At 36.7% G+C, this 20,765-nt stretch overlaps 6 protein-coding genes across 11 annotated transcripts; 2 read left to right on the top strand and 4 right to left on the bottom strand.

The window, feature by feature from the left end:
• Positions 1-1,479: 1,479 nt before the first annotated feature.
• On the top strand, positions 1,480-5,712 carry LOC145934455 (fanconi-associated nuclease 1). Its single transcript, XM_083034885.1, has 9 exons — positions 1,480-1,724; positions 2,173-2,412; positions 2,474-3,660; positions 3,757-3,888; positions 3,993-4,433; positions 4,526-4,940; positions 5,004-5,126; positions 5,244-5,354; positions 5,570-5,712. The coding sequence occupies exons 2-9, from the start codon at positions 2,299-2,301 to the stop codon at positions 5,621-5,623; spliced, it is 2,577 nt and encodes an 858-aa protein (XP_082891011.1). The 5' UTR covers positions 1,480-1,724; positions 2,173-2,298; the 3' UTR covers positions 5,624-5,712.
• LOC145934474 (NAD-dependent protein deacylase sirtuin-5, mitochondrial) lies at positions 5,339-7,206 on the bottom strand. The gene is made up of 5 exons (XM_083034918.1): positions 6,866-7,206; positions 6,457-6,671; positions 6,210-6,352; positions 5,841-5,991; positions 5,339-5,478 (listed from the first exon to the last, which is right to left on the bottom strand). Exons 1-5 carry the CDS (start codon positions 7,106-7,108, stop codon positions 5,424-5,426), a joined length of 807 nt encoding a protein of 268 aa, XP_082891044.1. The 5' UTR covers positions 7,109-7,206; the 3' UTR covers positions 5,339-5,423.
• A 6-nt stretch (positions 7,207-7,212) lies between these two features.
• Med8 (mediator complex subunit 8) lies at positions 7,213-11,847 on the top strand. 6 transcript variants are annotated; one of them, XR_014425036.1, is made up of 8 exons: positions 7,213-7,399; positions 7,707-7,963; positions 8,077-8,322; positions 8,828-8,998; positions 9,120-9,234; positions 9,321-9,415; positions 9,752-10,929; positions 11,696-11,847. XR_014425036.1 is itself a non-coding variant. In XM_083034922.1 (7 exons), exons 2-6 carry the CDS (start codon positions 7,799-7,801, stop codon positions 9,395-9,397), a joined length of 774 nt encoding a protein of 257 aa, XP_082891048.1. In that variant the 5' UTR covers positions 7,213-7,399; positions 7,693-7,798; the 3' UTR covers positions 9,398-9,415; positions 9,752-11,847. The 6 variants fall into 6 exon arrangements, 4 of the variants coding, with proteins under 4 accessions (XP_082891048.1, XP_082891045.1, XP_082891046.1 ...); XR_014425037.1 differs by having other exon boundaries at positions 9,752-10,422; positions 10,608-11,847; XM_083034922.1 differs by having other exon boundaries at positions 7,693-7,963; positions 9,752-11,847.
• Positions 9,626-11,459, bottom strand: LOC145934467 (methyltransferase-like protein 25B). The gene is made up of 5 exons (XM_083034911.1): positions 11,262-11,459; positions 10,962-11,183; positions 10,300-10,879; positions 10,103-10,231; positions 9,626-9,992 (listed from the first exon to the last, which is right to left on the bottom strand). Exons 1-5 carry the CDS (start codon positions 11,457-11,459, stop codon positions 9,748-9,750), a joined length of 1,374 nt encoding a protein of 457 aa, XP_082891037.1. The 3' UTR covers positions 9,626-9,747.
• LOC145934450 (presequence protease, mitochondrial) lies at positions 11,845-15,156 on the bottom strand. The gene is made up of 2 exons (XM_083034864.1): positions 15,102-15,156; positions 11,845-14,971 (listed from the first exon to the last, which is right to left on the bottom strand). Exon 2 carries the CDS (start codon positions 14,950-14,952, stop codon positions 11,845-11,847), a length of 3,108 nt encoding a protein of 1,035 aa, XP_082890990.1. The 5' UTR covers positions 14,953-14,971; positions 15,102-15,156.
• A 717-nt stretch (positions 15,157-15,873) lies between these two features.
• Positions 15,874-19,369, bottom strand: LOC145934454 (ankyrin repeat domain-containing protein 27-like). Its single transcript, XM_083034884.1, has 2 exons — positions 19,023-19,369; positions 15,874-18,953 (listed from the first exon to the last, which is right to left on the bottom strand). The coding sequence occupies exons 1-2, from the start codon at positions 19,367-19,369 to the stop codon at positions 16,655-16,657; spliced, it is 2,646 nt and encodes an 881-aa protein (XP_082891010.1). The 3' UTR covers positions 15,874-16,654.
• Between the last annotated feature and the right edge of the window lie 1,396 nt (positions 19,370-20,765).

The raw sequence follows: 20,765 nt of genomic DNA on the forward strand, positions 1-20,765 counted from the left end.
GACGTAGAGAGTTCTATATAATTACATATATAGAATATTCGCTCTCTCTCTTTAGAGAGACACAACCCTTCGACTTGTTCTTCGATACGATACGATTATTTAATCTTGTGTCACCTGATAACACCTTTTACTCGAGAAACGTGCATTATAACTCGTCCGGAAATCCAGCGGATTTCAGATGTAATTGTCAAAAAACAAAAAAAATAAATACACGTCTTATTTATTGAAACAAACTACCATCCGACGAATGATTTACATTCCTGAATTAATTATTTATACGTCGTATAATGCGTTTCCTTAAACGTTTCTTACTTTTGCGTCGAGAGCTACGACAGAGTTAATTACGGAACATGCGATGATTCCTCCAATCTCTTTTAAGGAAACGTTCCATTCATGCGAGATATTTCGTTGATCTTTGTATTTTACTGAGGTGTAGCGAATAGAGGTGTTACCAGGTAGATGAGTCAACATTTCCTACGACTTATGTATAGAGACCTAAGTATTAATATTCGTGATTATTGCGATTAATAACACACTGATAGCAGACGATGTAACTAATTGAGTGTATATAAGTAAGTCAATTTACGGGTTGCATTTTGGCTATTAAATATATTCTAATTACTATGTAACTCCAAGGATGAGGAGAGGGAAAGAAAAAAAATCGGCAAACTCTAAACTCTGAAACGACTTATTGTACATATTCGTATACATATGTACGTATACACGTAACACAGCTCGTGAGCCTGTACATGCAAACGACATACATATATAAATACATATATAAATACAAATATAAAAATATAAAACGAGAGAAAGAGAGAGAGAGAGAGAGAGAGAAAGTGCGGCGCGTTTAGGTCGCGAATTCACTGTACAGTATCTCCGAGCAAGTCGACAAGAACTCATTTATTATATCCGCTTTAATTACATATATAATTATGCATCTTATGTATGCTCTCCGCGTGCATTATAGTGCAATCATACATTATTTTTAATTTATCGGACACGTATTCTTCGTATTTATCATGCAGAGAGCGAAACTCCTTCGTATGAAAAGCGGTCTTGCTTGTTATGTTTCAATTATATCGGTTTAACGAAAAAAAAATTACACTTTGAACGATAAAAATGGGCTTGCAAAAATAAATTGGGATTACATTAGCTATTAATTTTTTTTAAAGAAATTTTATTTATATCGAAAGGAAGTTTTGCGAAAAATTTTGTTGCGAAATTCTATTGCTTTTAACATTTTCTTCCTAATTTGAACATGATTATTTTCCTTAAAAATAATTGAATATTTTTTTTTTTTAATAATTGTATTGTAAGAGAAAATATAAATTTCTCTCAATTTATGTTGTTATAGATTAATGTTTTATTCGTGGACGAGATATAAATCACTATATCGATAGAAATATTGAATTGAATTGCAACATCAATATTTACATCGTATAAATGGGTAATTCTTATTTGTGCTTACGGAAAGATTTTTCTTATTAGATTCTATATTATTTGAATTATTACAACTTTCCCGCCACATGATATTTCGCGCTCTGCGCAAGATATTGATACTAACCTAACCTAACCTCATTCATTCATCGTCAGAGATGCAATTGGAAAAACCCCCTCGTCAGAGATGCACTCGGAGAGATAAGAGTATTTACGTGTATTGCGGATGAAAGATTGCTCGTCGAGTTTATTTTGTACAGTGATTTCCGACGATGGTGATTTAAGTAAGTTGTCATTTTTCATTTCTCTTTCCTCCATGCGTTTATATGCGACTTCCGAATTTTTAGAGGTAAAGCGCAAATATAACATAATTGACAAAGGTTTTGTTGTCACTAAGGCTTCATCCCCTAAATATTCTTCATCATTCGTGTATAGTTTTAAAATTACGGAAAAAAAAAAAAAGATAAAAATAAAGTATTATGCCGTTGATACTTACCGTTCTATTGTGTGGTATGAGATTTATATTTTGACTCTGTGTCATTTAGATAAAAGAATATTTGTATTCGCGCCGGTAATTTGTATGAACTATGTAAATATTGTAATTTCTTTCGTCGATCCGCTATAGTCTAAATTAAGTTTTACTTAAGGATAGGCTAATGTACGAACAAAATAAACAAAGATTGAGAGCACAGCATAATGTGGAATACGTTATGATCCGTTTTATTCCTTCAGGTATCGAAGAATGCACTTACAATTGAGTCCGCAATTGTGTTTAAAATTATATATTTAATCTGAGCATGACATAACTGTACTGTGAATTTATGATGAGTATTGTGGAAATAATTTAATTTCTACAAGATGGTACAAACTACAATAGATCAATTCTATAAAGTTACTAGCAATAAGAAACCTGCAAGTGTAAAAAGTATCATCAAGGAATCATCTAATCGCAGAAGTCCAATTGGGAAAAAAGTAAGTTATTTAATATATGTAACAACAGTGTTAAATATTAATTTTTTTTCCTTTATTTAAGGGGAAACAATTCTCAAGCAAATTCGAAACATATCCTGTACATGAAAACGTCAAACAAAGCCCATATAAAAGAAATAGAAAACGAAAACAGAATAATATTTCATCAAGTAGTGAAGTATATTACTTATCAAAAACTGATATGCAAACCAGCCCGACTAAAATCATGGCAGCAAAGTCAATGAGATCGCCAACTATTACACATAGTTCTCCTGTCAGCAATCAAAAAAGAACTCCTGTATCAAATAGCAATTCAAAATTTAGTCCAAAAACATCATCTCCAATAAGAAACGAGTCGCACAGGACTGCAAAAATAGTGCGAAGAAAATTGTTCAAAGACAGAACTGAGGAATTAATTTCTATGACGATAAATAATTTAAATTATGCTAAAGAAGGAGCAATAATTAATAATGACATTGATCTGGAGAAAGTTTACTCGAGCAGAAAATTTAGTTATACGTATAATCCTATAGATACTACAACTACAACAAGATATGAAATTGACGACGTAATTGTACCTACAGACACATATTCGTTACATTTCTTTCTAGCCATTGTTACCGTATTTTCCAATCCAATCAATTGCGGATACTTTAACGAAGCGGAATTAGATTTTATATTTTCGTTACTTACTCTTTCAAAATGCGCGCAAGCATTGCTGATACGTATGTTAAAGAGAAAGCATACATGGAACAGGATAAGTAACATTAAGTACGACGATATATCTACAGACCTAAAGCCGATTCTCGACGAGCTTGTATCACGATCTATTTTCAAAAGTAATACAGAAGAAGAAGATATAACTGTTTTGCTGAACTTGTTACAAGTCGATGAAATTCGTAAGATTTGTCGAGAAGCGAAAGTGAAATGTAGTAAGAAAAAAGAAGACTATATACAATCAATACTAAAATTTTGCACTAAGACAAGATCGTTATTCCCTGGAATGTCGAGTCCCGCCGCTAAACTACGCGCGTCCGTCAACAAGCGCTTAGAATTTTGTGTATTATTAAATGCAAAAGCAAAAGATATAGTTGATAGAATAATTACACTGCTAATACCGAATCGAGATCCCACTGAAACTTTGGCGGATGTATTCCTAACGATACTAAGAGTCGAAAAAAATGAGATAAAGTTTCCAAAAGTAGAAATAACTGATTTGCCTATTTTTAGTAGTAAAGGACACTTGTTGGAGTAAGTAATGTATTATTTATCTTATATAGTTTACTATATATTTTTAATTTTATTTTGAGAAAGTATTTTAATTTTTTCTAACTTGAATTTTTACAGTTATATTGAGGCTAAAAATACATTATTTGATATATTGAGCGCGATTGAGAAAAAACAATGGGATATTGTACGGAATCTTGGATCTTTGGCCATGCAACGTTTGCCACTCTTCTTGGAGATGGAAGGACAAAGGTAATAAAAATATAATTCACATATGTTTAATTGTTACGCTTAATTATTTGAAAGATAAAATCATGTTGAAATAAATATTTATATGTTATGTTGTTCTTTTGCAGTCTTCAAGACTCCACGCTGCCTCGTCACATCAGACACTTTATGCCAGGTTACATGTGGCTCAAGGTTTTGTCTAAAAGCATAGACGCATTTAAAAAGACTACAATGCCACAGGCGATAGAATACTTGCAAACGTTAATAAATCAGAATTGTCATATGCAGAGTAAGAAAGGTGAATGGTTCGGTGAATTGATCAAGATAGAGATGCATCATATGAAGAATCCCGATGCTAGTGTCGCATTACTATTGGACGCAGTGTCGCACAAGAGTTTGACAGAAGTCGACAGATTAGACTTGTTGGAGAGAGCAGAGATGCTCGTTAAGAGAAAAGCTGCCAGTAAATGTACAAAAGATACTGCTAAACGTATATTGGACAACATGCTCGACAAAGCGCGGCCAACTTCCCAAATGTGTTTCACTACAATAAAAGGAGAATTATGCGGGTAATTCGTATGAAACAAAATCCCTTTCTTTTAATAAAATTCTTAATTGATTTAAAAAGATTTAGGAAAGAGATATATACGTATGTTTCCAGAAATACTTTGCAAAGAAAAAAAAGCACTTGGCGTATCAGCAGCAGCGTAGATCAACAGATGTACGGTTCGGTCGAAAGTTTTGCACTATATCAATACAAGGTTAAGGGATATCCGAAGGGTGTGCATTGCGAAGGTGCCTTTCCGATCCTTCTATTTGGCACATTGTTTTGGGACGAAATTTACAATATAGATATTCCCGGCGCTTGCGTATCATTGTATCAGAACGCACCGTTGGATTTATATTCGCCGGAATTTTACGAGAACAGGAAAAAGGAGATTGACATGAAGCTCGAAATACTTCGAAAATACGATTCGGAAACCTTGAGCAGGCATTTGAAAAACGCATTTGATTTATATCGCGAATACACCTGTGTTTATCAGAGCACTGTTTTTGACGACAGTGACAGCTTTCAGGTAAGCAATCAATAAAATTGATGTGGTAAAAGGCAATTTATATAAACGCATGTTTGTTTTCAGGAGGTAGCGTTTTGTTTAGGAGTTGAAGGAATTGTTGGTATTTGCGAACGACTCATTCATGACTTCCGACTCTGGAGAGCTGGCTTTCCAGATTTAATTGTATGGAACGCATATACAAAACAGGTAAGTTTATTTTTCTATATACATAATTTTAAGAGCTTATATATATTATACTCTAGAAAGTCTTATATTTTAGCAAAGTGCATTAAATTATCGTTTGATATATCTCGTTTTTTTCAGTATAAAATCGTAGAAGTGAAGGGTCCAAGCGATTCATTGTCAACCAAACAAAAATTATGGTTAGATTACTTGAATCATCTCGGATTGAATACAGAAGTGTGCTACTGTGAGGTAATCAATCTAGTATACTATGCAAAACAGATCAATATATTATGTTATCTATATTATGTGTTTCAATTTTTAAGGCGCCAATGCTTCTGTCACAGTAGTAGTACAGGGTCCTTGAAAGTGATACCTACGAAATAATTTGCCTTTAAAAATCCTTCACAAATTAATTAATTAATCAATATGCAAAATCCAAATATATATTAATTTTTTTATTACAGTCAAATACGAGGAAAGGCGGACGTAAGCGGAGGCACGAGGAAACTATGACATAATGTCACAAAATGCTTGCAAAATTAAACTATACTTAATATGCATGTGTATAAAAAAAGTTAAAAGCAATATATTTTTTATTGTTGTGATATTCTATATATTATATATTATAGTTTTCTATATTTAATCCAGATTGTGAAAACTGAGTCGGCGAGTAATTATTTTGCATAACAATCAATTTAAATTAAAAACAGAAGAGTCGATAATATATACACTTACTGCATTTGCCTAGTGGCTGGTGTTTCTTCTATATTAAACTCTGCTACTGGTACATTACGTTGCGCTACTTGTGGTGCAAACATTGCAGCTGGATATACAATCGCTGAGGTTCCGATGACCAAGCAAGCATCACAAGTTTTAACAAGGTCAACTGCAACATTTTTAAAAAATTTGCAATTTAAAGTAAAAATACGTTTAATCTTTTTATTTTTATGTGATATCAAAATGTTTCTTTTCTTTTCTGTTTTTAATTGAAGATTGTTATTTAATTGATGTTAACATTTTTATTTTATTTCGTGTTTTACACATGCATGATTTATATATAAGCAAGATATAATTTATATTTATTAAATAAAATTTTATACATACAAGCCTTTTGCAGTACATTCTCGTCTAGCTGTTCACCAAACCATATGATATCAGGTCGCAGCAAAGCTCCACAATCTTGGATTTCGCAACGTGGTAATTCTTCTGTTGGAATATCAGAGGACATAATACTTGGATCAGGAGATCTGTTTAGATTCATTATCATTAGATCGATGAAAAGAAAGACACTATAGTCATATGTTGCATTCCATTGTCTGCAATTATACTTTCAGATTTCTCAATAGCATACCCTTTTCCTGCCAATGCTGGACAGATGGGAATATTCTCATTAATGGCAATATTATGACATTTGGTACAGCGTGTTCTGTAGAGCGAACCATGTAACTCCACAACATCTTGCGCCCCAGCTTTTCGATGTAATCCGTCTATATTCTGTGTAACGATTGACACATTTTTACCCTCTGCTATTTTACGCTTTTGAAATTCAGCAACAGCTTCATGTGCCTAAAGGGAGAAAAAAAAAATAAAGACTAAATTATATTTTACTATTATTTCTAAATTTTTATAGGGGTTTAAATGTGTTTTAAAACTGTCCAAAATACAGAGATATGTGTGGTGTAGAAAATTTTGTAACATCGTTTTTTATACAGTTTAAAAATTGTTCAAAAATATTTAAACTTTTCGAGCGTCGAATTTACCTTATTCGGTTTGACTTTGCTCACTAATTGTCTGCGATACTCGTAAAATTCCCAGACCAACGAGGGGTTCGCCGCGAAGGCCTCCGGTGTCGCGAGACTTTGCGCCTGATATTTACGCCAAAATCCACCGGCACCCCTGAAAGTTGGCACCCCGGATTCCGCGGAAATACCGCTGCCGGTGAGGATCAGGATGTTGCTGGCGTTCGAGAGGACCTCGCGAAAGGACTTCATGACGTTATGCATGTGTGTATTTCTCACGATAAAATAATCAACAATTCTTGCAAGTAATCATGAATGTGACAATTCTTGCGATCACGTGTTGGAGACGATGAGCCGACAAACAGCTGATGTACAGTGTACAGCCACGAGATGTCATGGCGATAGCTGTCAATGGGAGACCCTTCGATCAGTCCGTCTCTGAAAAGAATATTCTCTTCTAGCAATTTCGATAAAATCTACATTTCCATTCTACGTGTCTCTACGTTCATAAAACATTGAAAACCAAGTATTCATATTACCACGAAACTTCTCACAGTGAGTAATCCATACATAGACATTCATGGTTTTCGATTTTGTTCTGTGCACTTTATGTATTTTAAAATGTTAGAAATTGTTCATTTTTCGTGCATTTTATGTATTTCAAGATGTAGAAATTGAATCTCTGCTCGAAGAAATTGTCATTCATGTCTTAATTTTTGTGTAATTTTATATAAATAGTATCAGTGTCAGTGTAGATTTGATATTTTGAGATTCGACAGTATGATTGTTTATGGATATTTTTGTGCAAGATAATTCTGAACTCGTTAATCAAAAATGTTCTAAAATAGTATTTTTAACGTAGATCCGAGTTGCATTGAATGTTCTGGACATAATCGGTGCTGGTGATAGTTGCAGCTGTATTAACCCGAAACTAACCTAAACCTAAATCTCAAAATGCAAAGGGAAGAGAAACAATTGGATTCGGCTTTAGAAGCCATCATAATGCGAGTAAATGATTTAAAAACCGCAATTGCCGCGATGATATTTAAAATGGAGCACGAATATGAGACCTTGAATTGGCCAAATTTCCTCGATAATTTCGCCCTTATTTCAGGTCATGTAAGTATATCATTTTATTAATCGTGAAGAAATTATAAAATAGCATTTATATTTATAGCTCTTTGTCCCTTCCTCAGATTATATTTGTTATTATATTATATATTTGTGTACAGTTGACTAGCCTTTCAAAGATTCTTGGACACGATAAAGCACCCAATCTCAAAAACTTAACTGTTCTACCACTACGCTTGAGCCCAGAAAAAGATGAAGAGTTACTTCGACTAACCGAAGGTAGAATCCCCACATTTGCACACGACTTGGTTCCGGACTATTTAAGGACAAAATTGGAACCTCAAGCCGAACAGAAAATGATGCAGTTGGAAGCTAAAGCTGCAAATGTTAACATCGACACTTCACATGTAAGACATAATTCTTTATGTATTAACTTATTTCATATTTGATATGTCCCTATATTTTCTTTTTCTTAAGACAATAAAAATAAATAGTTACTTTAATAAATTATCTGAATATTAAAGTGTTATATACACATATAATACAACTAAACTTTTTGAGATTATATCTGCTCACATACAATTAAGTATGTATATACAGTATTTGCTAAGATCGATATACATTGAAGCTAATTAAAGATGTTCTATTTTTCTGTTAACGTGCTAACTAAACAACAACTAGGACTACAATGTAAGCTATTAATTAAAATAGCTTCATCTTTGTTCCATTTGCTTTGGGCTGAGGTTGATGTTATGTGGCAACCCTATTTGTAGCTACATAAATAGCTATAGATGTTTAATGTTAGAAATTACATTTGCTATGCAATCAGACATTTCTGTATGGTCCATTTAGCGAGTGGAACAGTGAAATTCCATAACTTATCAAGTTTTCGTGTGCTTCGTTGGGTTTCAGAAACAAGTGGCGCAATATACAAAGGTGGTTAGTCACGTGTGGGATATAGCAAATAAGGCACGCGAGGAATGGGAGAGCGAAGCTGGAGCCAGGGCTACACAAGCGCAGACCAGCAGTGCTGCGGACACTCATGCTCTTTTGGCTGCTGTGGGAATGGGTAAAGGTTTAAAAGTACGTTATAATCTTATTTTCAAATATTCTGACAACGAAAATTAAAAAAAAATCTTTTCATGGTATTACTTTTCCATATATTTGTCAGATCTAATATGTTATCTGCATTTTATCTCCACAGTCTGATTCCCTACAAATGGTTCAATCTGGCGTAAATTCAGTAAATAACAGCATGATGGTGGGCAGACCTGGCAATCAGCAACAGACACCAGGACAAGGGATGGGTAATCCACAAAGTAAGTGTTTCTCTAAAGATTTCCATTTCTCCGTACAATTGTGCCGTTTAATCATTTTAATTACCTTTTAATTTTATTTTTTACAGTGGGACAAATGAATAAGGCGCCGAGTGCAATTAAGACAAATATCAAAGCAGCATCGCAAATCCATCCTTATAGATAAGAGTACAACAGTATGTATGTAAGTTATATAATGATTGAAAATACAATTTGAAAATTTGAGGATATCTTTCTATAACTTTCTAATTTTCACATAAACTGTAATTTCAGTATAATCTAATAATTTATATATAATTTATGATTTTAATGATAGGATGTAATATATAAAAGACACACACACATTCAATGATTCATTCTTATTAAAAAAAGATAATTTAAATGTTTTCAATAATATTTTATTAACATTGAATTATTCAGTTACAAACTTTATTAGTCTAAACATCTCCATCTCCGTAAATATATTTTAGTTTTTATTGATATTATTTATCAATGTATAATAAATAATTATAATTTTCAGCTTTTATGAGATACAATTGCATATGAACGAGGAGATATACACTTGTTCATCACAGGCACAATTATAGCTTCTAAATTTTGTTCGTGTAGCCAGGATAATCGATCCTGTAGAATTAATGACTCTGCTGGAAGTTGTAGCATCATTTGTAGACCAGAGTAGATTTTTACAGTTTCTAATCTTTTACTCTGTTCTTCCCATATTTGCATTATGCCTTTTTCTAATTCATCGTGTACGACATTACCTTTATACATATGTGAGAGTCTCATAAATATTATATATAATATATTAGATTAGATTTATATGTTAAATATTATTAATCTTGTAAATATTATATTGTATTATCAGTGTTACCTGTAAACTTTATATTCGTATCCGGTACTAGATCATATCTCAATAACGAATCCTTAACGTAAGTTTGAAAACTCGAACACTGGGACTTCCTCGTACCTTTTCGAACTTTTTTCTTGAGAACGAGATTATCTAGAATACATTTTTCATGAGCACAATTGTACGGAATGTATATAATATGTAATATTATGGACACTTACTTTGTTGAGAGTATAATTCTAGCACGGCTCGAGCGAGAACGTGAAAGGAATGTTCGTCGTGCTTCTCTTTGGACATGCCATGCCATTTATCCGCCGATTCTTGACACGCTAATCGCAGAAAGGGTATTCTTAAGAACTGTCCTATATCAAAATTGTGCGCCGCGATCGTTTCTCGTAGACAATTTGATGTGGGAAAATTATGAAAATATTGTTTCTCTTGCAATGAAGTCTGTATATTCTTGGAAATGGAAAGTCTGTGATAACAGCAGGAGATTAGAATAAAGAGTTTAACAGACTTTATTTTGCAGAAAATTTTCGATGCGCTCGCACTGAGGTCTCCACAGGCATGCAACCCGATTAGACATGCATCTTTAAAGCCAGGAAACTCTTGCTGCAAGATAGATTCTATCGTGTCGGCGGAATCGCGTGTCACGTCGCAATGGATGTATTTAACTTTGGTCAAAGAATCGGGATATAACTTTTCTTGTCTAATACACGCTCTGTTCACATTTTCTTTGTCTCTTTCCAAACCCAGAACTTGGTAGCCGTACAAATAATGCAACATTTGGCATACATATCCCTGAAAAATTATTTAAAAATTAAAAATTATTGCAGCGCACAAAGGCGAAGGTAGAATTTATATCTCTTTTGTATTCTCTTACCAAACCTGCACCTAAATCGACGATTGTTTGTATATCGTGCAGCTTACATTGCGTGTGCACTAAATGAGCTAAATGTATTATTTCGTGTTGCTTCTTTCGACTGAGACCAATTTTAAATTTCTGTGGCAATTCTATTTTAGAAGATGGTGTTTGTACGGGTTGCAGTCTGTTGATATTTTGACATTTCTTTACATATGTTTTTAATGAATTGGGCCATTCGGACTAGAACAAAAATATATTAAAATAATGTATTAAAAAAATTTTAATAATCTATATTATATAATATTCTTTTTTATTAACTTTTATTGTTTTTCTCGCTATAAAATTATTGAATTCCTCATTTGCCAGAATTCGTAAATGTTCAATCCATTCTTTGGGAATTGCATCTAAAGATGCTGTAGTTAAGATCTCGGTTACTGCTATATTATGAAGCCACTGCATCTCATAAAATAAAGATAGCGCTTCGAAAAAATATTTCTTCTCAGCATTGGTATCCATATGTAAGCTGATAAAAAAAAGGAAAATTATGCTTTCTTTGGAGTGATAATTATAATAATAAAATAATTATAGTAATAAATAAATATACGATTTTGATGAGCACAAGGATTAATGAAAATTAAAAATTAAACACATTTTTTTATTATAGGATTCGTTTTTAATATACAAAATAGCATAAATTACAATATTTATTTAACAAATGTTATGTATTATTAATGTACGTATTATCTTTTCAGGTTCTAATACTTAACGTCAAAAGTATCTCACAGAACGTTTTACAGGTAAAAGTGATGACATGTATCTTCACAGTTTAACATAAAACGAAATATGTTCCATTATAAATATTACAACTAATTTTATGAAAAATAACAAGATAACTTGATGTCTACTCAGTGGCTCGTGCTTGATCTGCTTCTTCCTGATTTAATACCATCCAATTTTCTGTGCGCCTATTTAAAATATCGACATTTGTAGGTCCGATAAGTGAACGACCGACTTTGATATCGTTTCGACCGGGTTTCAGGTACTTTTCAGCCACGTGCAAGAGCTGCTCCTTAGTCACAGCCTTCAGCTGCTCTCTCTGCCTTTGAAGATCATCGTCCGTGATGCCGTGGGTGAATTTAGTCATGCCACGATTGCTGGGAGGAATAGGAACGTCGATTTGCTGGAAAACTCCTAGTTTTGCCTCGTCTACGTCGCTCTGAGGTAACGAGTATTCAGTTAGAAAATCGTACGTCTTGTCGAACAGGTCGAAGGTACGAGTGGAGTTCGGGTCTCTGTAAGAGTAAAAAGCGAAGATTCCCTCCGACGTCAATTTCGCGCCTCCGCCGTAAGCTCCGCCCTTCTCTCGAATCTCCGGATGCAGGTATACCGAAGTGATCAACTTGGAGAGCACACGTAACGGGGCATAGTCCGGATTCGTATAAGGAACTGTCCGAACGGCCTTGGAGCAATAATTTACTGTGTATGGCAGCACATGATGATTACCGCTTTCACTCGTTTCAGAGCTCTGACCCCTGGTGATGACGTACGGATTCTTCGGAGGGCCCTTCAGCGACTCGTAGAATGTGCGAATACCATTGAGAGCATCGTCCTTGTGTTCCTCGGATAAATTAATGGCCGATCGAAGGTACTCCTTGTTCAAGACGCGTTCGGCTATCTCCTGCATGTTGTGTATCAGGGAGGACAGATCGCGCATCTGAGCTATTTTCTTCATCCTCGCCACGTACTGCAACCCAGAGAGGCTCTCTTTGGCCCGAACTATCGGCGAGACCAGACTAGCGGCGCTACTCATCGCGTACATGTGACCTGCGTGCGAGATGCCGTTGATCAAGTCAGCCGCATTCATCTTTACGAGGGTCTCGAATCGCTGAGGATCGGTTAGTTTAACATTGTTGAACAATTCCGTCCATAGTTCCCACATGTAGCTCAAATTGCGATCCAAGCAATACGATTCTACGAGAATCCCTTCCTCGTACTTCAATTCGCTCTCCTTATGTTCAGCAATGTGATTCGCGAAATGCAGACCGCCGGTCTTCAGCTGCATCATCTGATCGAAGCTCCTGTAATCGTAGTTCTGTGTCCCCATCTTGGCGATAACGTAGTTGAAGAGCGGTATCAGTTGCTTCAATTCGGTCGGCAGCGCCTGGGTGTTGAGTATTCCTCGATAATAGGAGATCCCGTTTGTCGGTTGTACGGAGAGTTGAAGAGGTACTCCGGATATTTCCAGATCTAACGTCTTGTATCTCTCCACGTCGGCCCTCAAGTCTTCCATCTTCAGTGTTGGCAAAACCCCGACGTTCTCTTTCTTCTGTTGCTCGTCAAGCAAGATCTTCCCGTTGACATATACTAGTTCCTTCTCCTCCGCGGAGAGCTCCTCCATCTTTCTCTTCAGCAACTCTTGCTCAGCGAGCGTTTTACTCTGCTCGTAATTCTCGTCGGGCGACATGGTCAACGTCAATCTGTGTTTATTATCTCTGAGATAAGTTTTGGTCAAATTTTGTAGATACTTGGGATCCTCTTTTATTCGCGACGTGAGTTTCTTGACCGCGTCGTTGATTCTCAATGCCTGTATCAAGTTGCCGTTGTGATTCCACAAGGACGTCAGATTGAAAAGAAGGTTTAGCCCGAAATTCGACGTTTGATGCTTGACCTGAAGTTCGATACCATGCAGAACAGCTTCAATGTGCTCCTTCTCGAATCCCTCGTCGATAACTTTGTCCACAGTGTTGTCGAAGATATTCTCGACTCTCTCGAAATTTTCGGGTTTCACACCCTGCAGACTTACGACGAACATTGTGTCTCTACACTGCGAATCGAAACCGGTGACCGGTCCGAAGCCGGTGCTTATGTCTGATTCGACTAGAGATTTGTAAAACGCCGAATTCGGACCTCTGAGCAACAGTTGCGACAGCACATGCATCTCGAAGGTCGTCTGGATGTCGGTTATATCGTTGCACAAATGCGAGATAGCGATAGTACCGTGTCTGCTAGGATCTGCGAGTAGTGGATCGGGTCTGCACGCGACGTGTTCCTTTATAGCTTTGTTCCATCGCTTCTCCGGCGGCACTTTCGACATGGAAGCATCTATCCGGTCAGATAGAAAGAGATATCGGTCGTTGATGAACTTCAAATGATCCTCCAACTGGAAATTTCCATACGAATAGAAACGCGAATTGGAGGGATGATAATACTTCTTATGAAAATTGAGGAGATCGATGTACTGCAGATTAGGTATGACGAGAGGATCGCCGCCGGAAATTACAGAGTACGTATGACTCGGTAGAATAGAATTCAGCAGTTGTTCCGCTAAAATAGCTTGATTGTCGTTGAAGACACCCTTCATTTCGTTGAAGACCACGCCCTTGAATATGATGGGAGAATTTTTGTCGTTTACGTCCGTGTGCTCCAGTCTCCAGCCCTCCTGTCGAAAATCCAGCTCTCGCAGATTTGGCTTGAAGACAGAATCCAAATAGACTGATTGTAGGTTGCGATAGTCCTTCAAGTTTTGCGTCGAGAACGGATATATGGTATAGTCTGGCCCAGTCATAGCATTCATGAACGTGGCCAGAGATCTCCTCAGCATCTTGAAGAACGGATCTCTGCAAGGATATCTCTCGCTACCGCACAGAGTAGTGTGCTCCAGTATGTGAGGTAAACCGGTGGAATCCATGGGAGTCGTACGAAATCCAATGGAGAATACATTATTAGTATCGTCTCTGTCCAAATGCAGATATTGCGCACCTGTGCTCAGATGTGTCAGTTTCACTGCAGTGAGAAATAGCTCGTCTATCTTTGATACTTCGTCTACAATAAATCCATGAATAACTTGGCCCTTTTTAAATTTATCCAGTTTATCCTGCACCAGCTCTTTCTTCGGATGTAGAGCACTCGATTTGACATTTGTCGATGAATGAAGGGCACGATAAGCGAGTTGTTGCAAAGCTGTACTTCTTAAAGAAGAGTTTCTTGATAAGTTTAATAGCCTCAACATTTTTCAAATAAAAAGGTATCTGGAAATAATATAAAATAATATGTCAGAACTATATATATAGTTTAAGATATTATAGATTTTATATGCGCTAAAAGAGTAATATCAAAATTATTATATATTTTCTAAATGACAAATATAACAATACTTACCAATCTCTCTTGAATAATTCCAAATATATAAAAAAATTATATGTTAAGCTTTTGACTGCAACCAAACACAGTTTCACTGACAGACATTCCTTTAATATATTTTGTAATAAAACTTTTGATTAAATTAATTGACATTAATATTTTTTGAAAGAAGAGGAAGGAGAAAAATTGTGCGAATATTAAGAATATTTCGAAAAATTAGGAATGTCTGTTAGTAGAGTAGAATGACTATGAGATAGTCCTTAATGATGCAATACTCGCAATAATAATTAAATACCGGCGATGTTACCGGAATTGCAAAGAGACATAACCAATTCATCAAAAGTTAATAAAAATAATCTTACCTCTCGTTTTGCCAGAGTTTATTGATATTACAACACAATAACGATCAAAGTATTTCCTTATCAATTTGTTGTAAAATTTGTTGTCAAGTATATTTTGTACTTCTCGTAATAAAAAGTTGAATTGTGCAGACTCTTATTTGATACAGTTGAACGTATTTAAAGGTTAGGCTACATTTTTATCACATGTGCATGATAGCAAAGTTAACAAATAATAATAATGATAATTTATGAAACTAACAAACATATGTCTTTTTGCTAATAATATATGATGTTACGTGTAATGTGATTATTTTCTAGGGAACTATCATGTAAGTAAAGAGTTTTATTGATCCTATTTGTATCCAACAATATCGACTAGCGATACAATGCAATTAATTTTTTAATTTTTTAAAACAAAAATCTAGATTACATAATTAAAACAAGTCAGGTGTGTATATATAAATTTATATTTGTATATATTTTATTTCATACAAAGCAGATATTTACAAATTTTGTTAATATATTTTTAAATATATATTTTAAATATATTTTTACAATTTTAAGTTATATATAAAATATATAAAACTATTTGTAGAATCTTTGTCTGTGTCTTAATTTATATTATGCAATATTGCAATATTTTTTTATATATTTAATAACTTATTAACATATTTCTTGTCAGTATGGCTCACATTATATATAATATAAAAATTCGTGCTATATATATGTAATTTGTACAATCACATATATAATACTAAGAAAGAAGTCTCACAACAGAACCTTATATGCATATACATTCATATAATATATGTAAAACATTTTTCTTTTCCTCCGAGATCTAATTTAAAAAATTTAATTAGCATTATTATTTGATTAGAATTAAATCACATTAAATGGCAAAATTATATTAGAGCTATATTAAAAGAAGTATTTTTTGACAGTTAAAACAAACTTCTTTTGGAGAAGAGAGAAGAAAAGAAAAGAAATAAATAGAAATACGATCGCTCATAGTATAAAAATCTGAGTTTTACTTTAGAATCTTCAGCTATTGGAACAAGTAGCTGAGAGAATGGACATTTCTTTATCTACCGTAATGGAGTATCACATGAAGAGAGAGAACTTGTGTATATTACGTCAAAAGTTATATATACCTTTAGTTAAGTTATCTATGAGGTAAGTAAAAGACACGGACATGGAAAAACGACATGACTTATACTAATCGCCAACTAGCTAAGTGTTTTGTTTCAGAATCTTCAGTATACCGGCATGATTCGTGGAGAAGACGACGGACAGCTTCAGCTCCTCCAGCTGCCGCAGCGGCGACTTGTTTTGGGCATTACGAGCATTCGTGTTTGCGCCGTATCTCACCAACAGACCCACGAGTTTCACGTTGCCAGCTACGGTAGCCAGATGAAGCGACGTGTCGCCGTTGTGATCCTTGGCGTCCAGGTCGCAGGTCCCGCAGTTGAGCAACAACTTCGCCGAGTCGACGCGATCGTTGAGACACGCCAGGTGCAGCGGAGTACGACCCTCCGACTTGGTCATCGCGTTCACGTTCGCCCCGGCGTCCAACAGCAGCTGTACCATCTCGACGCGACCGGTTGCACTGGCCACGTGCAACGCTGTCTCGCCACAACTGTTGCAGGTGTTGATCGCGAGCGCTCGTTGCCTCCGCTCGCGCACGAACTTGCGCTCGCCGAGCGCCGAGCAACGCTCGCAGTCGCACAACGGATGGTGGCATAGACTCGTGCGAGAACCCGGCAGCCGCTCGCCTCGATAAACCTCCAGTCCCAGATAATAACAGGCCAAGCAGACGTCGCCGTCGACTATGGCGGCAAGCAGTTTGTCCATCATGCGATGCTGGGCGTTGGCACAGCTCTTGGGATGCGACGTCAGCAAGCTCTCCAAGTTGTCCATCGTAGCCCAACGACGTTGCTGAAACGGCATCGACTTGCGATGAGATTGCGCGAGGGTTGCACGTTTCTTCTGGGACAGAGCAACGTCACTGCGAATGCCGCTCGCGGATGTTGCGTAGCGTCTGAGCGACTCGGCGATGCTCTCGCTGTACGTAGTGGTCAGCGGTGTTTGACCCTTTCTATTGGTTGATCCGCAGTTTGCGCCGTATTCCAAGAGAATGCCAACGATGGCGCAATAGCCCCACCTGGCCGCGAGATGCAACGGCGTGTCGCCGTTGTCGTTCGCGGCATTTGCGTTAACCGATACTTTCATGTGTTCCGATAGGTACAGTAAGGCCTTCACGCAGCTCTCGTGACCGCGGTCCACGGCCAGATGCAGCGGTGTATTTCCTTGCGAATCCGTCATCGTGGGATCCGCGTTGGCGTGCAGCAACAGCAGCAGAATGTTCTGGTGACCCTTGACGCAGGCGTAATGAAGAGGCGTTAAACCATCCGAATCGGCGACGTTTATATTTGTACCACGGTCCAGAAGAAAGTCCACGATCACTATTTGATCGTGCAGTACCGCGATGTGCAACGAAGTTCGACCTCTGTCGTCCCTGGGACACGCATTTAGCTCTCGATGTTTCGTCCATGTTCGCTCGCAGGACGCACAGGTGCATAAAGGATGGCAAAGCGCGACTTCGTCGTCCTGATTGGATCTCTCGTAGGCAAGTATCCTCTCCACTTCGGATAGATTGCCGTTCTTGATATACACGAACAGATGATTGACAGACGAGCGATCCGATTCGTCTATCAATTGACTGTATTTATCCGGATTAATCGCGCACTTATCTACTTCGCAGATCACTCCGGACTTGATGTGCTCGATCGCAGCCTCCAGCGATGTTACCAGAAAACAGGTTTCGTCCGCTTCGTAAGTAGAGCCTGTAGAGAAACGGAATTGCCTCATGAAAAATAATTGCGCCGTCCAGTTTGATAAACCGACATTAATGACGAGAAACACAAGTATCGGTAGAAGATCATCGGACGAGACGGTGGACGTTCCGCGCGACACGTAATTCACGGTTCTTCTGAGACACTCGATTTTACCCAATATAGTCACAAAGCAATCTAACCGTGACAGTTCCATCTGTCCTCCATGGACGCGAGATTCCAAGTCCGGGCGTATTCGAAGATCGCTCAATAGAATCCCATCTAGATTCCTAATAATCTTGTTCAAGCACGCATCTTCTACAGCGGTACAAGTGGATAATGATCTTAGCAGTACCTCTCTTAAAGCGTACAGAATATATGTTTCTAGCGATACTCTAATATTCCAACAATACTGCTTACTACCTGAGACTCTTTCTTTCAACGCTGCGTTTTCCAATAGCATTTTGAGGCAATTTGTGTACAGTTCGTGAACCAAATCTCTCTGCATTTGCATCGTTTTGTGCTCGAAATTTTTGTTAACATATAAGAAGTCTTTGATTTTGCTTTCCACGTTATCATGAAGCTGTTTATCGAACAGTTCCACTTGGAGAAAATTTACAGCTTCCTGGAGACTTGTGATAACATTCACACAGTTGTCAGAGACACGCATATTAGCGTCCAAGGGTTGTTCTATGCACCTGCGGAGCACAATATTGCGTTAATCAATTTAATTAATGTTTGATGTCATAATTTAAATGCATACTTACCATACGCAATATTTATGCAAATCATCGCTGTAAAAGATTTCCTCGAAGAGCAAGCGCGTGGAATACTGCTCTGCGTCATCGTACTTGACAGTCAGGACTCTGTCCACGAGCAGGACTTCCCTGCCGTTCAGACTGTCAAATCGAGTGGCGGAGAAGTCCTGCTTAGGGATCAGGATATGAGCGTTAACTTCGTCCTCTCGCAATTCGCGACTGGAGAAGCTTCCGGACCGTGGAATGCAGACGATCCAGCCTTCCTGGATAACTCGTTGAAGGGTAGTTTCATATTCATTCCTGAGCTCCTGCAGGAATCGATTCTCCGACAAATCTTCGTCGTATTCCGTATTCATGATTCGTCTAATTGATCTTGATATTATTTAAATATCCCAATTCCCGAAGCGTTGCTGCCAAAATCGGATGTCCATGATAGAACCGAATGTCAGATAAAAGCTGATGGAGCCAAACTGTAATAACGATCCGGAGTTCGTCGTCTTCTTGCTGATTGACATCGTCGTACGATATTTGTAATTATTTTCTAAATATACATGAATATATTAAATTAGATGATTTTAATATTATTCAAATTACTTGATGCATCTTATTACAGGCTTTTCTCCATTTCTTTTCGAACACAGCATTTTTAATTCGCAGAATAATTTGACAGATTGTTGCAAATCAACGAGATTGAGGTTAAGTTATGTCAAGTTATATGTCAGGTTAAGATGCGTTCGAAAATCCTACCCATATGGAGTAGCGTTTAATTGACCAATCAGGAGCAAAAGATTCCTTTGCTCTGATTGGTCAATTCAATGCTACTCTTACGAGTAGGATTTTTGAACGTACCTTTGGGAAGAAAAATAAAGATGTTATTTTGACTCCGTCAGTAGCTACTGAAGGAATAATAAAGATATTTGTTTTGACTTCGTCAGTAGCTACCATGAAGAGAATCGCGTCTTTCATAAACAGTCGAGTTCCCGTTTAAAAGGTAATTTTACTTGTTATAAGACATAATTGCGACGTAATACATATTGCAAGTTTCAATTTAAGTAATATCAAGGTTAGGTGTAGCCAAATTGTTAACTCTTATCTCTGTTAAGATATTCGTGTTTTTATGTCAGCTGTAACATCGCGATAGCATAATTAATTCTTTAGGGATAGTCCAAATGTTGGTATATATTTTGAAAATTCCAAATGACACGCGAATTAAAATACATTTTTTTCCTATATATTATATATTTGTATATTTTTAAATCGTTATTATTATATACGAACGAATGAAGAGAGAATAAGAGAAAGCAGGAAAGAGGGAGAGGGAGAGGGAGAGGGAGAGAGAGAGAGAGAGAGAGAGAGAGAGAGAGAGAGAGAGAGAGAGAGAGAGAGAGAGAGAGAGAGAGAGAGAGAGAGAGAGAGAGAGAGAGAGAGAGAGAGAGAGAGAGAGAGAGAGAGAGAGAGAGAGAGAGAGAGAGAGAGAGAGAGAGAGAGAGAGAGAGAGAGAGAGAGAGCGAATTCTTTAATATAAGAAAAGATTAGCTTTTCCTCTCTCTCTCTCTCTCTTTCTCTCCCCCCTTCTTTATATTATATATATATCTCTATATAAACAATATTATATATATATTTTTCAGATTTTGGTCAGAGGAAGAAGAAACTAGAGAGCACAAACTGTGAAACTGAAATTGCGAAGCTGTGAAAATGAAATCGGAGCAAAGGCATATATGTATGTAACAATATACGTTTTATTATATGCAT

This window comes from Prenolepis imparis, unplaced genomic scaffold (genome assembly GCF_030444845.1).
Source record: "Prenolepis imparis isolate NDT839.2.m4 unplaced genomic scaffold, iyPreImpa1.0 SCAF_3, whole genome shotgun sequence".
Taxonomy (NCBI): Eukaryota; Metazoa; Arthropoda; class Insecta; order Hymenoptera; family Formicidae; genus Prenolepis; species Prenolepis imparis.